This window comes from Brachyhypopomus gauderio, unplaced genomic scaffold, assembly GCF_052324685.1.
Source record: "Brachyhypopomus gauderio isolate BG-103 unplaced genomic scaffold, BGAUD_0.2 sc76, whole genome shotgun sequence".
NCBI lineage: Eukaryota > Metazoa > Chordata > Actinopteri > Gymnotiformes > Hypopomidae > Brachyhypopomus > Brachyhypopomus gauderio.
The window spans coordinates 227,846-249,611 of NW_027506897.1; the positions used below are offsets into that span (position 1 = coordinate 227,846).

At 44.4% G+C, this 21,766-nt stretch overlaps 1 protein-coding gene across 1 annotated transcript in view; it reads right to left on the reverse strand.

Moving 5' to 3' along the window:
- Positions 1-21,766, reverse strand: part of LOC143491502 (NACHT, LRR and PYD domains-containing protein 3-like) — a 115,677-nt gene that overhangs the window by 81,059 nt on the left and 12,852 nt on the right. The window contains exons 2-4 of the mRNA XM_076990565.1: positions 18,260-18,399; positions 17,813-17,887; positions 13,062-14,823 (exon numbers count right to left, since the gene is read on the reverse strand). Of these exons, the coding sequence (XP_076846680.1) occupies positions 13,062-14,823; positions 17,813-17,887; positions 18,260-18,368 (1,946 nt within the window). The 5' untranslated portion in view covers positions 18,369-18,399. The remainder of the gene's footprint in view (positions 1-13,061; positions 14,824-17,812; positions 17,888-18,259; positions 18,400-21,766) is intronic.

Consider the following 21,766-nt stretch of genomic DNA (forward strand, 5'->3'; position numbering starts at 1 on the left):
ACTGATATACAAGATTGGTCTACGTTCTTGACCATCCCCTTGTAGGAGTACTGCGCCAAGGCCTTCGCCTGATGCGTCTGTTTGAACAATGAAGGGTTGATTAAAGTCCGGACTCTGCAGTATTGGTTCTCTGCATAAGCAGGCTTTCAAATCCTTAAACTCTGCATCACACTCAGATGTCCATTTGACCTTCTGGGGATTATTCTTACGGGTAAGTTCTGTAAGGGCTACTGTCCTCCCGGCAAAGTTAGGTATAAACCTACGATACCACCCTGCTAAGCCCAGGAAGGATCTTACCCTCTTTTTGGTTGTCGGAGGTGGACACGCCATCACTGCTTGGACCTTGTCCACTTGAGGCTTGATGATCCCTCCACCAAGAACGTATCCGAGATAGGAAACTTCCGCCTTGGCAAGCTGACATTTCCTTGCGTTGATGGTTAATCCAGCCTTTTGGACTCTGTTGAAGACATCGGCTAGGTGGTCTCTGTGTTCCTGCCATGATGAGCTAAAGATGACTACATCATCAATGTAGGCTGCCGCATAGGCTTCTGCTCCTCGCAGTATCTGGTCCATGACTCTCTGAAATGTTGCTGCTGCTCCATGGAGTCCGAACGGCATAGAAGTAAACTGATATAGTCCACTAGGTGATCTAAACGCAGTCAGTTCCTTTGCTGAATCAGCTAAAGGTATTTGCCAGTATCCTTTACTTAAGTCTAACGTGCTCAGGTACTTGGCTTTTCCTAGCCTTTCGACTAGTTCGTCAATCCTGGGCATTGGGTAAGGATCAAAAGCAGATATGCTGTTCAGTTTTGAAAAATCAATGCAGAACCTAAGTTCTCCATCCTTCTTAGGTACCAGTACTACCGGACTACACCATTCGCTTTGTGAAGGCTCTATCACCCCTAACTCCAACATGTGCTCCACCTCTTCGTTCAACTGTGGTATGAGGCGTGCTGGCACTCGGCAGTGAGTCTGTCTAATCGGCTCTGGCGCTCGCAGGCGAATATGATGTTGTGTCACCTCTGTGCTGTGCTCTAGCCATATTGTCATTTACCAACTCTGTCATCTTATCCAACTTCTCTCTCATCTTAAGCACGTAGGACAAGATGCTCATTTGTTCTCTTGGCATGTCTCCCTCCCAGGCTTCTCTTAGGACATCCAACGGTCCCCTCACCTGGCGGCCATAGAGTAACTCGAATGGTGAGTATCCAGTTGATGACTGCGGGACTTCTCGATACGCAAAGAGTAGGTATGGGAGCCATTGGTCCCAGTCCGTTCCATTTTCCGACACGAACTTGCGCAGCATCGACTTCAGTGTTTTGTTAAACCTTTCGACCATCCCATCAGTCTGTGGGTGATATGGAGTGGTCCTAATTCCTTTTATGCCCAGTAATGAAAAGACTTCTTTAATCTGCCTAGATGTGAAGTTGGTGCCTTGGTCCGTCACGATGTCTCTAGGTATGCCTACTCTGGAAAATAGTTGCATTAACGCATTAACTATTTGTCTAGTCTTGATCTTCCTGAGTGGGAAGGCTTCTGGGTAGCGTGTGGCATAGTCACACACTACTAGAATGTATTTATTACCTGACCTACTTCTTTCTAGTGGGCCTACAATGTCCATTGCTATCCGTGTAAATGGAACATCAATAATGGGTAGGCTAATCAACGGTACTCTGTCACCCTTTTTAATCGGCATGGTTAATTGGCAATCCGGACATGATTTGCAAAAGTTCACTACGTCCGTGTATAATCCTGGCCAATAAAATCTGCTAGCTATACGGGCTAATGTTTTCTGTTGCCCTAGATGTCCTGCCCATGGTACCGTGTGAGCTAATTGCAGTATATCTGTCCTGACGTTTTTGGGTATTACCAACTGTTCTCCCTTGTCATTACGCCTATACAGCTTGTCGTCTTTTATAACGAGCTGCTCTTGCCCCTTAATGTCGCTTCGTATACCTCCGTTTTTCGCTTTTTCAAACGCAGACTTTAACGTCGCATCGCGTTTCTGTAAATCTGCGATGTCGCTAGGTAAATCATTCCAGTCGACTATCAAGGGTTTAGGTAGGCATTCTTTAACAGTCGTGCCTCTTACTTTCGCTTTCCGCCTGTCATTTCTGGACTGTTTAACTCTTTCGGTTTCCCGAAATGGCAGTTCGCCAAAGTCAGCGTGTTGCTGCGCTGCCAGTTTAGCCTGTAGTCGTGTCACTACTCTTACTTCAGCTTCGTTATTCCCTCCCCGTAGCAACTCTGCTAACACCGGGATATCTCGGCCCAATATAACTGGATATGGGGACTGGTTAACAATTCCTACCGTTAAAAGATAGGTCTGGTCATTAATGTCTATGCTCACGTCCGCTGTCTGATAATCCTGTTCATCTCCATGTATGCAGCGTACTTTTAATGTAGCAGTATTCAGCGGTATTTGCTCGTTCAGACACTCTTCCCTAACTAGCGTCTGACTAGAGCCCGAATCCACTAGAGCTTTAAACGTTTTCCCCCTTATTTTCACCCAGACTGTTGTATCGGTGTTCAGGGATGATTCCGTCATCGTACTATGTGGTCTATGGCAAAGACGTGTGCTACTACTGCCTGTGTGTAACGGACATACTGCTCTTTTATGCCCTCTCTGTCCACATGCGTGACATTCTATCGGGGGTTTGTCTCGTGTCTGCCGCTGTGTCGTGTACTGTCTATTAGTGTAGCTATACGTTTTCATATGTGGTGCATTATTTGCAGTACTCGTATTATATTGACTAGTGTATGATCTATAAGCTTCTCTGGGCTTACCCTGGGTCGCGCTGCTAGGGTGTCCTAATTGCACACTTCTGTTAGGTTGTCGTGCCGCTATATAGTTTTCCGCCAATTCGGCTGCATGTCTTGATGTAGTGAGAGTATGTTGCTTAATCCATGTTCTTATTTCAGGGTTGATGCTTTGTAGGAACTGTTCCATTACGACTGCGTCGCCGATTTCTTCTTTTGTTTTTTGCTTTGGCATCATCCACTTGTCGTACAGGTCCTTTAGTCGTGCTTGTAACTCCCTAGGCGTCTCTCCGTCCTTAACTGCATTATCTCGAAATCGCCGTCGATACGTTTCTGCGTTAATTTCATACTTTTGTAGAAGTACCCGTTTTACCTGCTCGTAATCCGCAGTGTCCTCTATATCCATCGCAACATATGCTGCTCGTGCCTTCCCACTGAGGAGTGGTACCAGATGTAGTGTCCAATCTTCTCTGGGCCATCTACCTGCTTGTGCGATACGTTCAAAGGTCGTGAGGTAATGTTCGATGTCCTCATCTTCCCTGAACGGGAGCATCTTCGGACTTGTCCATCCACTGCACATCGGTCGCTGGTTCAGCGGTGCTGGGTCGTGTGTTGCCGTGCGTTGTACACGATGGATAATCTGTACTTCGGGTAGTGTTGCCGACGTTGCTGGGACTTCTGACTGTTGTGAGGTTTCGCCCTCCATTGCTGATGGTTGCTCTTGTTCCCCCTGTATATGACTCTGGAGTTGGGTGAACTGGTGTTGAAGCGTCCGCCATCTTTGTTCCTGTTTCTGAGTTTGCTTCTCGTGGCGTTCTTCTCGTGCTTGCTGAAGCTTAATAAAACTATGCAACATTTCGCCGAGTTGAGCTACGCTCTCCGTTTCCGTCGGTTCCGTTGTCGAGCATTCTCCGTCTGGAATCTCGGAGTGCAGTTGGAGCTCCCTTTCCCCACGGATATCGCCCTCGTTAGCATCTTTTGTAGTTGCCATTTGCTTCCTCGGCGGCATCTTGAGAATATCTTTCCCTTATTCGTCCTCACAACACCGCCTGTGTGGGGTTCTAAAAGAAACCGCTGCCACCATGTGTGGTAGTGTAGCCTTGAGGGCTTAGGCAATTGTATCAAGGAAGACTGGAGGCGGTAGATTATAATCAAAAGTCGCTGCTTTATTTTCAGCTCTCTCAAGTTTCCAACAGGCCTTCAACTAAAATGCACTCCTCTTGGTCCCTCCCCCTTTTACCAGCCCCAATTTATACCCAAAATTCCCGCGGTGAATTCCAGGTAAAAGGCCGCTCATCAGGGTGGGCCAATCAAAGTTCTCCCAGATGCAGCATACGCTCTTCTGGAAAACAAATATCTCCACACCAATTAATTTAATAAGTCATCATCAGTCTATACGTCTACAGATCCGATGTCTTGACAAGGTAATCTCTAATCAGGTACGTATTCCCCTCTCACCTAGTAGGCTGATGTAATACCAGGTAGGTTGGTGATGATGCCGTACCGGTCTCAGCATCACAATTATCCTGTTACTGACAAAATGACCTAAATAACGGCGTTATTCGCAACACTGCCTGTAAGTATTACAGGTAAAACTGTGTTATAGGTGTTGGATAAATAATAATTACTTATGAAACACGTAAGTGGTTAATCCGTGTCGTAAGGAGTTATCTAACGAATTGTGTAGCGATGTAACGAATTAGTGTGATTTATATTGAATCTGAATTCATAACCACTATGTATATGTGCATACTAAAGCATGTAATTGTATTTACATTTACAATTTCACAACTGCCATATAAAAAACGCTGAGAAAACGCTTGGTATGTGGCATGGCAACAATACTTCGCAACCCGGAAGAGAGAGGAGGAAGCTTAAATAGTTGCGAAAGGGGAGGGGCGATGAGTGGCAGGTGAACTGCATCACGCGGCGATCATGAGCTGTTCCTGACAGTACCCCCCCCCCCGACGAGTGGCTCCAGCTGCAACAGATCGGTCAGACGGAGACCGGCCACGACGCCTGGGAGCAGGGAAGTTAGGATGAGCAGCATGGAATTCAGCGACGAGAGGAGGGTCCAACACATCCCGCGCGGGGACCCACGCCCGCTCCTCGGGACCATAGCTCTCCCACTCTATGAGATACTGAAGCCCACGCCGATGGGACTCCAGGATGTCCTGAATGAGGTAGGCAGGGCAACCGTCGAGCTCCAGCGGCTCAGGTGGCTTGGCAAGCAGCGCGGCAGCAGACATGGGGCTGTAAAACTCAGGCTTAAGCAGTGAAACATGAAAGACAGGATGAATGCGATACTGAGGAGGGAGTTGCAATTTATAGGTCACCGCATTGACTCGGCTCAAGACCTTGAAGGGCCCGATGTATTTCGAGCTAAGCTTCTTACAGTTCTGTTGCAGGTTTAGGTTACGGGTGGACAACCACACTCTCTGACCTGGGTGGTAGACCAGAGTGGGCAGGCGGCGACGGTCAGCATGGAGCCGCCGAGTATGCAGGGCACGACGTAGGTGTACATGGGCCCACTCCCATGTTCGCGCGCTGTTCTTAAACCAGTCATCCAACGCCGGGACGTCTGATGGCATATTGTCCCAAGGAAAGAAAGTAGGTTGATAGCCATATACACATTGGAATACACATCTTGGTGGAAGAATGCATGAGTGAATTACGAGCATATTCAGCCCAGGGTAAGTACTTGCTCCAGCCGGTTTGTGAGACACAGTATCGCCTTAGGAATCCCCCTATTTCTTGATTCACCCGTTCCACTTCCCCTTTAGACTGAGTGTGATACCCGGAGGTAAGGCTGACTGCGACCCCGAGCAATTTGCAGAACTGCCTCCACAACTGTGAAGTGAATTGGACTCCGTGATCGGAGACAATATCTTCTGGTAATCCGAAGACGCGGAAAACGAAAGTAAAAACGGCTTGGGCTGTTTCCATAGCAGTGGGCAGCCCTGGAAAGGGAATCAAGCGACACATTTTCGAGAATCTGTCAACTACAACTAAAATAACTGTATTCCCCTCGGACTTGGGCAGGTCAGTGATAAAGTCCATCACTATGTGTGACCAGGGACGGCGTGGAATCGAGAGCGGCAAGAGTTTCCCTACAGGGAGTGTACGAGGAGTGCGACTCTTAGCGCATACGCTACACGCTAATATATAGTCCCACACATCGTCTTTCAGGGACGCCCACTAATACCGCCGTGACAGGAGATGTGTAGTGCGTGTGATTCCGGGGTGACCAGTACCTGCGGTATCGTGTGCGAGCTGTAGGAAGCGCCCTCTCAGCGACACAGGAACGTACTGCTTTCCTTCTGGGCAGTCGTCAGGGCTGGGATCACAGCGTAGAGCGTCTTCCAATTCACCTTGCAGGTTCCAACGAACAGCAGCCAGGAAACAGGTGCGAGGCAGTACATACTCCAGTATATTGTCCGTGGGATCCTTTTCATGTATACGTGACAGGGCATCTGCTTTAGTGTTCTTCGAACCAGGCCGGTAGGAAACGGAGAATCGAAACCGGGAGAACGCCCATCTGGCTTGTCGGGGATTCAGTCGCTTGGCTTCTTTCAGGTACACCAGATTTTTATGGTCTGTGTAGATGACAAATGGATGTTCAGCCCCCTCTAACCAGTGTCTCCACTGCTCTAAAGCGAGTTTTATCGCTAGAAGTTCCCAGTTACCAACGTCGTAGTTTTGCTCTGCTGGTTGTAGTTTCTTGGAGTAGAAGGCACAAGGGACCAATTTAGGGGGGTTTCCTTGGCGTTGGGAGAGAATCGCTCCCACACCCACCTCCGAGGCATCGACCTCCACTACAAAAGGGAACGCTCCCTTAAGCAACGAAAACGCCTGATCAGCCTCAGGTGTCCAGTCCAGCCGCAGATGCTGCCCACCCCGAAGGAGGTTGTTGAGCGGAGTGGCCAGCAAACCAAAACCCCTGATGAAGCGGCGATAAAAGTTGACAAACCCTATGAAACACTGCAGTTCCTTTCTCGTTCAGGGCACAGGCCATTGCGTGACAGCCGACACCTTGTCCAGGTTCATGGAGATCTGCCCAGGGGACAAAGTGCAACCGAGGAAGGTCACGGAAGTCCGATGAAACTTGCATTTCTCTGCTTTGGCGTAGAAGCGATGCTGCCATAGGCAGCATTGAGCGTGTGACACACGCATTTGACCGTCTTCACACGCTCACACGCCACACTTCCGATTTCACACGGCGAGAAAAAAAAATCTAGTTTATTACCTCCGATCCATATCTATGTCGCCACTAGTGTTGCACAGTATACCGATACTAGAGTAGTATCGCGATTCTTCGTCATTAAAAACGGTACTATACCCAGTTTGCTTAGTATTGGTGCTATAGGACTAAGTGCGTTTTTTTTTTTTTTTTTTAAGAGCAGTATTTCCAAAGAGTGCCACACGGGGGCAGTGTGCGCGTACAGCAGTGGAGCGCTTGCCTCCTCTCTGCAGAATAAGAAGAAACCGTGTACGATGGCTGATAATACAAGCAATATTGCGACCATCATCAGCTTGTTGAAAAACTACATGCACGAAGCGAAATATGGAATTATTTGCATACATTTCAGACAGTCATGGTGTCACGTAGGGCAACGCCCCTCTCGTAGCTGCCACTCTGGGTTCCCTTATGTCCGTGTTCCCTGCCTGTTCATCCCGCCCAGCTCGTTTGTCTTCGTGATTCCTCGTTTGTTACCACGCCCCTGTATTATCGTTCACACCTGTCCCTCGTTTTCTGTCCCATGTATATAAACCCCTGAGTCTCCCTTGTCCTTTGTCTGGTGTTTTGATATTTTGGATGTTGGACCGTTTGATTGTATACCTGGCCGTCGTGTGTTTTTGTTTTTTTGATTCTTAGTCTGTTCTCGTGTTCCCCTGTCTTCGTTATGCCCGTGTTCGCCTGCTATTCTGACTGCCCTCCCGTTATGGACCCTGCCTGGCTTTCTGACGACGAGTATGGTATTCCCTTTAATAAATCTCGCTCCTCTCAGCGATTGTGTCCGTCTCCTCGCTCCGTGGCGCAAGCTACGTTACACATGGCAACCCCGTGGACACATCAAAACCGGTCTGCAAACAGTGCTTTAAAGCTGTACCAACCAAAGGAGCCAATCGATTCTTTTTACATAAAATGCGCTTTCGTTTGACCCACCCAAGGTGCCGTAATGCACAGAACAGTTGGTAATGCTGAAATGGCAGCTAAAACAAACGCAGTGTGTTCGCAGCTCGTCTTAATTAAACAAGGAAAGCAGCAGAAGTGCTGTGTGGAAATACTTTGGATTCGAAGCAGATACAGGAAAACCGAAGGACATGAACAAGCCAGTTTGCAGGCAGTGCTTTCGGAACATTTCAATGAAGGGCGCTAAAGCCTGGTTTATACTTGATGCGCCGCGAGCAGCGCGAGGGTCCACGCGGTGAAAATGATGTAATCGCGGTAGCCTCGCGCGCTGTCAATTCGCGAGGTCGTGCACCTCTAGAATTTTGTAACTTAGCGCGCGCCGCAGCGCAATGAACAGTCATGTTTGTAGGGTTCATACACCAACAAAGTGGAATTAAAGCACTTGTACGTCACTTTCAAGGTCCATTTCAATATTTCCCAGCACGTTAAACTTTATTTAAATATTTATACATATACTCGAAATTATTCGCTTTTTAATCACATTATTTAATGGTTGTTTATTTTCAAAACGCCCAATTTTAACTTCTTCACGTTCTCTCATGTTTCGTCCTGGAATTACAAGAGGCTCGTATTTGTTAACGTAATACAAGAGAACGGTTCAGTCAGACAGCTATTTGTTTCAAGCATTTTCAAGCACGCGGACAAGGTGTGCGGACTCGCGCGCTACGGTCACTCGCGAAAGTTTAAACCTAGCTTAACACAACGAATCTGGCCAAACACCTGAAGGCACGCATATTTGTACAAAACATTCCAAGAGGTTGGTGATTATTCCCATTTCTAGTATTATAGCATACAAAATTGTGTGTCCGATTATGGTATCCTAGCAAATGTCATATTCTTGGTTTAAGAGCCGTAAGTGCGACAGCATACAGGGAGAAAAAAAGAGTGATCGTACTACAATGGATCAATCATCTATGAATACTGAACTCTAATACTGAAGTTTTAGTTACTTAAAGAGTTAAAGTTGTTTAAAGTATACTTAAAATACACTTTTTGCACTAGCCTTTTTTAACTTCTAAATGTGAATTCCAGAGTGCACTACTATTATTTATGTTAATTTATATTAATGTGCAATTATTTATTTTTCTGTTTTAATGTGGTAGGGACTACACCTATTATTTATTTGACATTTGTGAAACAAAATACAATATTCATTTGTTTGTTTATAAAAAATAAATAAAAAGCCTTTAAAACGGAAATGAGCACAGTATCTGACTTTGGTATCGAAAATCGTATCGAATTTCAATACTTTTTAAAGTATTGTATCGAAGTTGTAATTCTTAGTATCGTGACAACACTAGTCGCCACCCCCCCTCTCGCTCAACAACTTACGTTAGCCACCCCCCCGCTCAACAACTCACGTTCGCCACACCCCCCGCTCAACAATTAACGTTCGCCACCCCGTCAACAACTCTCACACTCTGACATGGATCCAAAGCTTGAGAGCCCTGTGTAGGTCACTAATGTAAACCACTGAAAACCTTTTTCTATTTTCACAAAAAACCTCGATTTTATTTTATTTTTGTCTCACGTTTTTAGTTTTATTTACCTTTATATTACCGTTTTATACCTTTGTGACTCCGCGGTTTTTATATCTTACCGGTAGCTTCGTTCGGAGGTTGTTACGCTTTGCTGTGCCAATGATAACAGCCATTGTTTACAGTGGTTGTTATGCTAATGCTAAGTGCTATTGTTTATGCTCGCTGTTTCGCCACTTAACCTGAGTCTTCTATGTTTTCATCCTGTTGTTACTGATCACGCTTCACTCGAGTAAGTCTCTACTTTCTTGTTTGCTGTTTGTTTTCTTTGCACTTCGTCCTGCTGAGTGTTTACAGTGGTTGCTATGCTAATGCTAAGCGCTATTGTTTATGCTCGCTGTTTCGTCGCTTTACTCTTTAACCCGAGTCTGCTATGTTTTCATCCTTTTGTCACTGATCATGCTTCACTCAATGGATACGATGCTGTTCTAAACTCCTTACGAACTTCTGCAGCTCAATCGTAGGATTGTCCGCCTCCCTACCTCCATTGCTACTACATGTGCTGCCCTGGGTATAGCTCGCCGTAAACGTTACATTCACCGTGGCACCTCTTCCTCCAAACCTAAGGTCCATTATTCATCTGTACATAGACCTGGATGCATTCCCACTATCTGGACTTCTAATCGGCTCTCATCTCATCATTCCCAGTTAACTCAGTCCAATTCCGCTGCCTGGCCCTCAGTTAACCTGCTTACTACTGACCCTCAGATCTCCGACCACAGTTTAATCTCCTTTGAACTAGCTGCTTCGGCTCAACTCAATAGAGGTCATCTGTCACGCAAAATATCCTTCAGGAGTATTAGGAATGTCTGTCCCTCTCACCTCATGAATACTATTGACTCTGTGCCAGTCCCGCCAGCACTGGCCTCTGTTGAAGTCCTTACTAACCACTATACCAATACGCCCTGGATCTTCATGCGCCGCTGCGTTCTCGTCAAGTCACCTTTCGCCACTCTGCCCCCTGGTACACCCCTGAGCTGAGGTTAATGAAAGCTAAAGGACGACAACTTGAATGCCTCAGCAAAAAGTCTGGACTAACAGTTCATCTAGATGTTTACAACAACCATCTCCTTGTTTACAAAGCTGCCATCAATAACGCTAAATCAGCTTATAACTCCACCAACATCAGAGACTGTCATGGCAATCCCAAAGCGCTATTTTCCACAGTTAATAAGCTTTTAAGGCCTGCTAATAACTTTGCCCTCACTCCATCATTAATGCTGTGTAGCAAATTCATGACATTTTTTGAAGAGAAAATTAGAAACATTCATGCTGGCATAGCCCTCACAAACTCCTCTTCTGACCCTGTTCAATAAAGTCCTCCAGTCAGCTGTTGCTTTTCAACTTTCACTCCAGTGGATACCACCACAGTAGCGATGTACATCAAGTCTGCAAAACCAACCTCCTGTGTTTAGGATCCTCTGCCTACATGCCTGGTTAAAGACTGTCTGCCCTCACTCAGTCCTCTCTTCACCAGGACTTCCCTTGCATCTGGCATTGTTCCCCCCTCACTGAAATTGGCTGCCATCACCCCCATCCTTAAGAAACCTGGTTTGGCTCCCAAGGACCTCGGTAATTACCGTCCCATATCCAACCTCCCTTTTCTCAGTAAGCTGCTTGAGCGTGTGGTTGCCACTCAATTAAAGGACTATTTATCATCTAATAATCTATTTGAGCAGTTCCAGTCTGGGTTCAGGAGTAACCACAGCACTGAAACTGCTTTAGTCCGAGTGATGAACGACTATTAGCAGCGGATTCTGGACTAGTTAACATTTTGGTTCTACTTGACCTCAACTCAGCATTCGACACAGTTTGCCACTCTACACTGTTGTCCCGGCTGAAACTCTGGACTGGACTATCTGATATGGTGCTACCATGGTTTGAGTCGTACCTCTCTGACCGCCAGCAGTTTGTTTCCCTCAGCGGCTTTAGATCCACCTGCTCTGCTGTAACGTCTGGTGTACCTCAAGGCTCGGTCCTTGGCCCACTTCTTTTTATAATCTACCTCCTCCCCCTTGGTAATATCATTCGACAGCATGGCCTCCAGTTCCAGTTCTGCTATGCTGACGACACTCAAATCTATGTCTGTTCCAAGCCCTCTGATATACAACCTCCTGGATCCTTGCTCAGCTGTCTCCATGATGTCAATTCCTGGATGGCAAAGAACTTTCTCAATCTAAATAATAGCAAGTCTGAGGCCATTCTCATTGCCTTCTCACCCACTCTTCAGAAACTTGTTCAACCATCCATCTCAATTCCTGGATTCGTTACATCCACATCACCTACTGTCTGTAATCTGGGTGTTATCTTAGACTCAGCTCTCACAATGGAAGCCCACATCAATAGCATTACTAAAACTACTTTCTTCCATCTAAGAAACATCGCTAAACTCCGCCCTTCACTCACTGACTCTGCGGCTGAAACTCTTGTTCATGCTTTTGTTACGTGTCGACTGGACTACTGCAATGCTCTGCTGGCCGGATTGCCGGCCAGTAAAATCAAGAAGCTCCAGCATGTGCAGAATTCTGCTGCCAGGGTCCTGACACGGTCTAAAGCATCTGAGCACATCACCCCAAAACTGATATCGCTTCATTGGCTTCCCATCCAATACCGCATTCAGTACAAGACATTACTCTTGGTCTTCCGTTCACTACAGAACCTGGCCCCCCCTTATCTGTCCTCGCTAGTTTCGCGCTACTGTCCTGCACGTTCTCTCTGTTCCGCTGATGCTCACCTCTTGGTTGTTCCTCCAGTCCGGCTACAAGGGTTCGGTGAACGAGCCTTCAGCGTTGTTGGCCCAAAGCTTTGGAACTCGCTCCCAATTTCCCTGCGTTCCTGCACTTCACTCAAGACCTTCAAATCTGAACTGAAAACACTCCTGTTTCAGACTGCTTTTAATATCTCTTAATTGTTTTATATTATTTACTGCTGTACCTGACCTTTCTCCCATTTTATCTGTACAGTATCCTTGGGTGTTATGAAAGGCGCTTTAAATATAATTTATTATTATTATTATTATTTATCATTAATGTGTAGTCTCAATTTAGGGTCAGATAGCATTGGAGTTTGTGTTGTGTGGTTTCTCTCTCTCCCTCCCTCTCAATCCCCCACCTCTCTCCCCCTCTCTCTTTCTCTTTTCCCCTCTCTCTCACTCTTACTTTCCCCTTCTGTCCATCTATTAGGTAACATTCAGGTTGTACTCTGTATGCTGCATTTCTGTCATGTCTAACATGTATTGTCTCATATAACCAGTTGTAATGTGCTGTTGTGTTATGCTAATCAGTCTTGTGTTATAGGAAATGTGTGTGAATCTCTGTTGTTCAGATAACATCATGTAATGTAGATGCTAAAGTCAGTAATTGTATTAAATTGGTTATGCATATTCATGACCTTACACCAACACATTATTATTTCCAATTTATCTGTTTCAATTGTTGGTGGGAGGGAGCAATAACCCCAGTACAGAAACTCCATAAAATGTTACAAGTCTTATTATGATTTTGTACTGATTCTATGATGCTTTTGGGAAACTCCCCCCAGTGCTGTAATGTGTTTATAAAAATACTCACTCAGCTTTTCTGGATGCTGTGACCACTGGCATCAGTCTCAGTAGACATTCCTCTGATCGGTCATATTTACTCAGGTTAAACTCATCTAGCTCCTCTTCTGAGTTCAGCAACACAAACACCAGAGCTGACCACTGAGCAGGAGAGAGTTTAGCTCCATGGAGACGACAGTCACTTCCTCTGTTCAGGTATGTTTGAACTTCCTGCACTAGAGAATGATCATTCAGTTCATTCAGACAGTGGAACAGATTGATGGATTTCTCTGGAGAGAGCTTCTTCCTGATCTTCTCCTTGATGTACTCGACTGTTTCCTCTGTGCTGTGAGAGCTGCTTCCTGTCTGTGTCAGTAGACCTCGTAAGAGAGTCTGATTGGACTCCAGTGAGAGACCCAGAAGGAAGCGGAGGAAAAGGTCCAGGTGTCCATTCTTACTCCGTAAGGCCTTGTCCACTGCATTCTTAAGGAAGACAGACATTGTTGATCTTTTAACGAGTCTTTTCTTTTTCAACACATTTGTGTTGTTGGAGATGAAGGAGAGAAATGCATATAAAGCAGCCAGAAACTCCTGAACACTCAGATGTACAAAGCTGAACACCTTCTCCAGGTGCAGTCCAGACTCCTTTCTGAAGATCTGGGTACACACTCCTGAGTACACAGACACTTCTTTGACCTCAATGCCACACTCTCTCAGGTCTTCCTCATAGAAGATCAGGTTGCCTTTTTCCAGCTGTTGGAAAGCCAGTTTTCCCAGTGCCAGAACAATATTTCTAGTCTGGTGAGGATCAGTGTCAGTTTTTCCATGGAACTTTCTGTCCTTGTGTTTGATCTGAAAGATCAGAAATTGTGTGAACATCTGAGTCAGAGTCTTGGGGATCTCTCCACTCTCTGCTTCACCCAACATGCTCTCTAGAACAGTGGCTGCAATCCAACAGAAGACTGGAATGTGGCACATGATGTAGAGGCTTCTTGATGACTTCATGTGTGAGATGATTTTATTGGCCAGGATCTGATCACTGATTCTCTTCCTGAAGTACTCCTTTTTCTGAGGGTCACTAAACCCTCGTACCTCTGTCACCAGGTCAACACACTCAGGAGGGACCTGATTGGCTGCTGCTGGTCGAGAGGTTATCCAGAGGAGAGCAGAGGGAAGCAGTTTCCCCTGGATGAGGTTTGTCAGCAGCACGTCCACTGAGGTCGACTCCGTTATGTCTGATAAGCTCTCATTTTTATGGAAATCTAGAGGAAGTCGACACTCATCCAGACCATCAAAGATGAAAATGACTTTATTAGCATCACAGTCTATTAACTGTAATTGTTTTGTTTCTGGGAAAAAGTGATCAAGCAAATCCATCAGATTGAACTTTTTCTCCTTCATCAAATTCAGCTCCCTAAAAGGAAGTGGAAATATGAAGCGGACGTTCTGATTGGCTCTTCCTTCAGCCCAGTCCAGAATGAACTTCTGCACAGAGACTGTTTTACCAATTCCAGCAACTCCTTTAGTCAGCACTGTTCTGATGGGTTTGTCTTTAAAGAGGTCATTACATTTGATGGGTGTCTCCTGTGTTGCTGGTCTCCTGGATGCTGTCTGAATCTGTCTCACCTCATGTTCATTATTGATGTCTCCACTCCCTCCCTCTGTGATGTAGAGCTCTGTGAAGATCTTATTCAGAAAGGTTGAGCTTCCATGATCTGAGATTCCTTCACTAATTTTTTTATATTCCTCCAGTAGTTTGCGTTTGAGCTTTTTCTGATATCCAGAGATCATCTCTAAAACAACAGAAACACATGATGACAGTAATTTTATTTGTTTGCACTAAACCCACATGAACTATGCCACCTTCACATATGCTGATAGTAAATAGTAAAAATGTATTTATTTGACATCAAGATCAATAATCTATATGGTCATGGTCTGGTGGTTAGGGAATTGTGGGTTTGATTCCCAGGCCTGATGCCATGACTTGAGCAAGACACCTAACCCCAACTGCTCCCTGGATGCTGGGCTAGAGCTGCCCACCTCTCTGGACATGTGTGCACCACAGCCCCCTAGTAATCATTAGTGTGTGTGTGTGTGTGTGTGTGTGTGCACTACCGCGCCCTAGTAATCACTAGTGTGTGTGTGTGTGTGTGTGTGTGTGTGTGTGTGTGTGTGTGTGTGTTCTGACTGCACAGATGGGTAAATGGAGAGGACAAATTTCGATTGGGGTGCAAATCACAATTGACATGAAATGTGGCAACTATAATGTTCTCACAAATAATTCTTCTACGAGCATTTAAATGCTGAAGGCTCTTCTAAATTATTTTTATTGATATATGATTAAACAGTATGTGCTAATGGCTGTAAAATACTTCAACAAATGTGTTTTATTATGAAGATAAAGTATGAACAGTGTGTTGTTTGTCTATTGTTTCTCAGTCAAATAATGCAAACCAGTCAGATTTACTAAAGTGTTTCTATGCTAATCAAAGATGTCTGATCCAAAATTGCTTGTAACATGCAACAGCTCAGCTGGGGCTAAGCCATTTTTGGCCTCCAGAGGGAGACACAGATCAGCCACACCTGTCACCCAGCCCACTGGAGAGCAGCTCACAGGCCCCCTGGTGGTCCGTGTTAGTTAAAGAGATCTTAAGGGCTGTCTGCTGAGTCTCCTCTATTCCTCCTCTCTACAGGCTTGAGTTCTGTCTTCACACTCTTGAGTTCTCATCATTCTTCCTTGGTTGGAAGATACATTTTTAGCAGTTTTAATCATGTCAGCCCTTTCCACTGACATCTTTAGTTGTTTAGGTTCTCTGTGCTGGTATCACACTGGTTTGGTCACCCTGAGGGTGATGGTTTGATCCCTCAATAGGAGTTTTGGGGTTGAGGTTATGGGCGTGTCTGTAATCATTCCCCACGCCCAGCTGGGATCAAACATCTACAGTTCCAGAACCTTTTTATTGGTGGAAATACAACAAATGGTTCCAAATTAGATTCACAAACCAGAGCAGTTCTGGTTCCTCATTGGTGGAAAAGGGTCGACCTAGTGCTTAGTGCTTGATCTTGTGTTGTCATGACACCCCGTCTGCTTCCATTGTGACCACGCCCCCATGTGACTGAGTGCTTCAGTCATATATAGGGTGTATCTCAATTCAGGGGCTGCAGCCTACGTAAACCGCGTAGACCGCAGCCCACGGTGGCCACACACTTCGAAGGCTGGGTAGGCTGCATCTAACGGCTGTTAAATGAGACAGTCTAGTCTTCGCAAGACGTATGTTTGCGTGACCACGCTCTGCCCCGTTATATACGTGTTACTTAGGTTACATACGTGTTACTTAGGTTACATACGTGTTAGCGAGCTGTCCGACAAAATGGAGCCAGAAACCGCATTTTTTCTGTTTTTATTGTTTATTTTTATTGAACATGTATTCACATGTTTGGCAGGAAGTATAACTTCATAACAAAATTCAATGTATTTTTTAAAACGTTACACTTTAGTAAATACTCAAAGCACAGATTTACCTTTATTTAATATCATTAATAATTGGCATGTTATTTAGCATCTCATTGCAGTTTAAATTTCCATACTTAAAAAAATACCTACATTTAAAAACGAATTCTTCGACCCGTACACTAGACTCCGCCATGTCGCCTGTTTATTGTTCATAGCGCAATGAATTCTGGGATATCGTGGGGCGCGAAGGATACTCGGATGCATCCTTCGTTTTCGGGGTTTTGAAGGCTACATTCGTCGGCCGCATAAGAAGGAGCCCACGAATTGGGACAGCCTTCGGCGCGGCGCAGTGACGTAACCGGCCTACAAACGCGCACTTCGTGGGCTGCAGCCCCTGAATTGAGACGCACCCATAGTCTGTGTATATAGTATATCGTACAGTGCATCTATATAGACTATGATTATGCAAGATTGATTGCAGTCTACTCTGTGATTGTGTAGCTGTCAGTCTCCTGTGTGATTGTGTCACTGTCCTGTGTGATTGTGTCACTGTTACTGTCCTGTGTGATTGTATCACTGTCCTGTGTGATTTTGTCCAAAGTGTGGGTCACGTTCAAATTTTCCAGCCCACAGCCTCTGTTGACTGTAGCGTTTTATATTTCACCAGAAGATGGCAGTGTATACTGTACTATACTATACGATACTATACACTGTGTCCCCCTCCCCAGAATGCCAGGCTGAATGGGTGTGGCCCCCACAAATGTCCACCACACCAAATCTGGACAAAATGTTTGGACACCCCTGGTGTAAAGTGTCCTGTGTGTTTGTGTCTTCTTCAATATGTCAGTGATGTGTATATTCAGATGTGATCTTCAGTACAGAATCAGTGATGTGTATTGTTATGGTCCCCACGGTAACCCCGCTTCTTTGTGTGCTTTTATTTTGAAACCGCTTATTGTGTCTGACTTCATGCCCCACCTTGAACCCCGCCCCCTCCTCATTGTTTTCAGGTGTGTCTCGTTTGGTTCTGTGTTTTATTCAGTGTATTTGTCCTGTGTTTAGTCTTTTGTTTTGTGGGTTATTGTAAGTTCCACTAGTTTTGATGCTGTGTGTAAATCCATGTCTTTAATGTATTTATGTCTCCCCTGTTCTGTGTATTAATGTTCTCCTTTAGTGTTAGTTGGTGTATTTGGTTACTGTTTGGTTTGTCTTTGTTTTATGTCAGTATATTCTGTGCAGTGTTGTGTTGTTTTGTTATTAAACTACTTCAGATTCCACACTTGTGTCCAGCCTACCTTGCCCAAACGTTACATGTATAAACAGACCTTCACTGAATGCAGGACTCCCTGAAGATCCTCCAGTCTGAACTGGGATGGTGCTGGAACTGGACTTTTCCTGAACTGGAGGAGAGAACACCATATACCAACGTTATTAACATAATTAACTTTGTATAAAAGAGGATTTGCAGCTATGAGAACTGCTGTATTCATTTGTTTTATATACTATACTCTATATCAGGTATCACCAAATGGCGGACCGCGGTCCGGATCCGACCCGAACGCCATCCTGTCCGGACCTAATCACATTCCTGATTAACTGGATACGGACCCAAAAGCCAAAAAAATTTAACGGGAGACTATATTTTAAACCGGAGAATTTATTTTCAGACGAGTGTTACGTTCACCACCCATTTGAGTGTTACGTTCGCCGCCACCCCCCCCCCCCCCCCGCTCAACAACTTTCTTATGTACTTATGTAATGTTATATCTTACCATATGTGATGTTCAATGTCTGAATCGGACTCCCATGGATCTGAGTTGCACAGACGTTCCCTCCTGTCTGAGCTGTGATGTTGGTCTGGACTGGAGTGGAACCCTCCATCTTCTAATCAGACGATTCTTCACCAACACCACTAAACATCAAAATATGAGGATGCCATTAAAAAACTAATTTAGTTTTTCACATGTGTGTAATAGCGCCACCCAGAGTCTGACACAGGCCAGTGTGTCTCACAGTCTGTTTATTGATTGATTTCTGCAGTCAATGTTATTAAACACTTAAAAACAGCCTATTTCTGTTTAAGCCTTTTATAGTTATTAAACTATTATTATATAGTAAACAAAACAGCAAATCATATTTTATTATTTATACAATGCCTGTTCTGTGTGATTAAATACAGCAGAGGACAGTGTGAAGTGTAGAAACTTTAATTGGTTGGAATTTGTAAGTCAATCAGTTTGTAGATGGCTGAATGTGAGCAGGTTCAGTACCCAAAGGAACTTTCACATATGAACACATTAACCCATCAAATGATGTTTCTAGTTATCTTTTAATGTTAAGACTAGTGAGAAGGAAACTAAACTTGTAAGTAAATTTACTGATGATCTGTAACACCTCATTAGCTCCTCCCCTACTGATGATGGTATTGCTCTCCTCATTAGCTCCTCCCCAATGATGATGGTATATCATTCCTCATTAGCTCCTCCCCTACTGATGATGGTATACCTCTCCTCATTAGCTCCTCCCCTACTGATGATGGTATACCTCTCTTCATTAGCTCCTCCCCTAATAATGATGGCATACCTCTCCTCATTAGCTCCTCCTCTAATCATGATGGTGTACTTTGTAATCTCCCTCTGACCTTGAGAAGTAATTATTCATCACTCTGTAATCTCCCTCAGACCTTACTGTATATACATTGTACTGCATCATACTGACTCAGATTTTATTGGTTTTCCATAAAGAAAAATATACAACAATTCTAGATTCATATATCATAAACATTAGTATTATTAAACTTTCTGGATTCTCTACTGGAATGTGCTAGCACAATAAATAAATTATTTAATAAAAATAAATAAATAAATACATTTTACAATAACATACTCTACCAATAATCATAAATCTACAAATATAAATTATATCAAAATTACCCTACTCCCAGAAACCTTTAAGTAATTATATCTTTACAGTGTAAACTGATCAACAGACTAAGTTTAAGCTGCAGATGCCATTAACCCACATGCGAAAGATAATGGGACCACTTTATTATACTCCTCAACTCTATATTCATCAATCTATAAGATAATCTTTTCTAAGGCAGCAAGTTTGCCCAAGGATCTATACCCCCCATACTCAAATAGCGGTGTTTCAAAACACTGTTTTGAAAAGTGTTTTTTTTTAGGAATCATTTTTTTTCAATCGCGTTATCCGCTCTTATTTTGAAATCGCGCACCGCAATCTCAAGACGATGCCGGGGATCGCCTTTATGGCAACAACAAACAGGTAGCAGACGCCCAAATGTGTCCCCTCCCCCCCCGTAACCGGCCCCCTCAGTGATTGAAAAAATAAAATGTGGCCCGTCATCATTTCTATTTGAGTACCCCTGATCTATACCAATAAGTTAAAGAAGGGATAGATGAACCTTTCCACTCTCCCACCAGCACCTTTCTCCCCAATATAACAGCTGTCTGCACCCATTGTGATAGGGAGGAGGGCAACTGGACCAATGATGACGAGTCCCCAAGAATATAGAGCTTGCTGCAAAAAGAAAAATTTTGGCCAACTATTTTTTCTAGAACTTCATGAATTAATGACCAGTACTCTTGAATTTTTGGACACTCCCAAAGCATGTGTACTAATGTGCCCTTATCCTCCTGACATTTCCAACACGCCTGGGTATCCGACAAGCCAGCCCTGTACAATCTATATGGTGTCCATATAGTTCGTTCTTAGTTCCCTTGACATATTTCCAATTCCTAAGAATCAAATTCCAATCCTCATCGGTAAAATTGAGGTTTAAATCTGTTTCCCAGGATTTCTTGAGATACATGATATTAGAGTAACATTTTATAATAGGCAGATACTTCATGCCCTTGACCAAACATCTTTTTAATCTCCCCCAGTATAGTGCAAGTTGCAGGAATAGAAGTGGGGGAACCAAATGTCTTCACCAATAGATGTCGTAATTGTAAATATTTCCAAAAGTCTTCTCTGGATAATTTGAATTCCAACACCAGTGTTTCAAAGGATTTTAATAAACCATTCTTATATAAGTCACTTGTTACTAGGGGTGTGACCCTAGATTTAGATACGCTTTAATCGCAAATACAGTATAGAAAAAAATGAATAATGTTCTCGTGCGTACAGCGTGAGAAAGAGCGATCGCGTTGCCGAGATGGGCTTAATGTACACAACACTCCACAACACTCCACACTACACAACACTCCACAGTTCCTCCGCGCACCGCGCGAAATAAAATTAAAAGTCGGTGGTAACTCCGGTCCGTTATTATCCAGACCCGTCGTTAAGCGTCGACTCACTGTATTATGTGCAAAACAAAAAGTTCTTCTCTGTCAATACAGAGTGCAAATAGTGCAAACTGAGCCTGACCAAGTATGTCACTGAATTTGCTGCAGCTACACTGCCATGTTCATTTTTAAGAATATTAGCATCCCCACACTGCTCCCGATATCCTTTGCTGTCTCAACTTGCCAAAGCGCCGTTCTGTCCCTGCTACCTCTGTTCAAGTTAGATATGTTGATTTGAATACTGAGCTGCGGTGCTGCTGTAAATGTCTCTGCATCCTGCTCGTATTAGTCGCGGTGTACGGAATTATTTTCATACAATGTTTGCATATGTAGTGTCTTATCAGTCACTCTCTTGCCATTTATAATTTCTGCCGGGTTCCCAAAATGCTGCCAAACAAACGATGTGAAAGTGGCGGGGGCATCTTCAATAGTAATACCTGTATTTTCCCACGTCATTGTGACGTCATCAAATCTCGCGAGATAGATTTTTAACGCGACGAGAAATCTCGCGGAGTTGCGTCTCACGAGATCTCGAGACATGAGATCTCGTCACACATTCCCTTTTTGATACCAGGACTTCCAAATGAAGGGAGTTTTACCTATGGAAAGTTTAGGATTATACCAAACGCTGGCAGATATGAAGATGTGGGCCGAATAAAAAAAAAATTAGATATCTTTTCCCACAGCCATTTCATGTGACAGAACCGGATGAAACTGATTCTGAGGAGCAAGGTTAGCTGATAAACAGCTAGGCAGTGTAAGTGGTAGACACGCTGCTGTCTCTAGAGTGAACCAGGGTGGAGCTCTTTCTGGGGGCAAAAACCAATGAGCCAAATGTCTAAGAGAAAAAGCATAGTAATAGTTGAGTAAATTAGGCATTCCTAGGCCCCCCTTGTCTTCTGGTGTTTGCAACTTTCGCAAATTCAGTCTTGGCTTTTTTTTATTCCAAAGAAATAAGTTACATAGCTT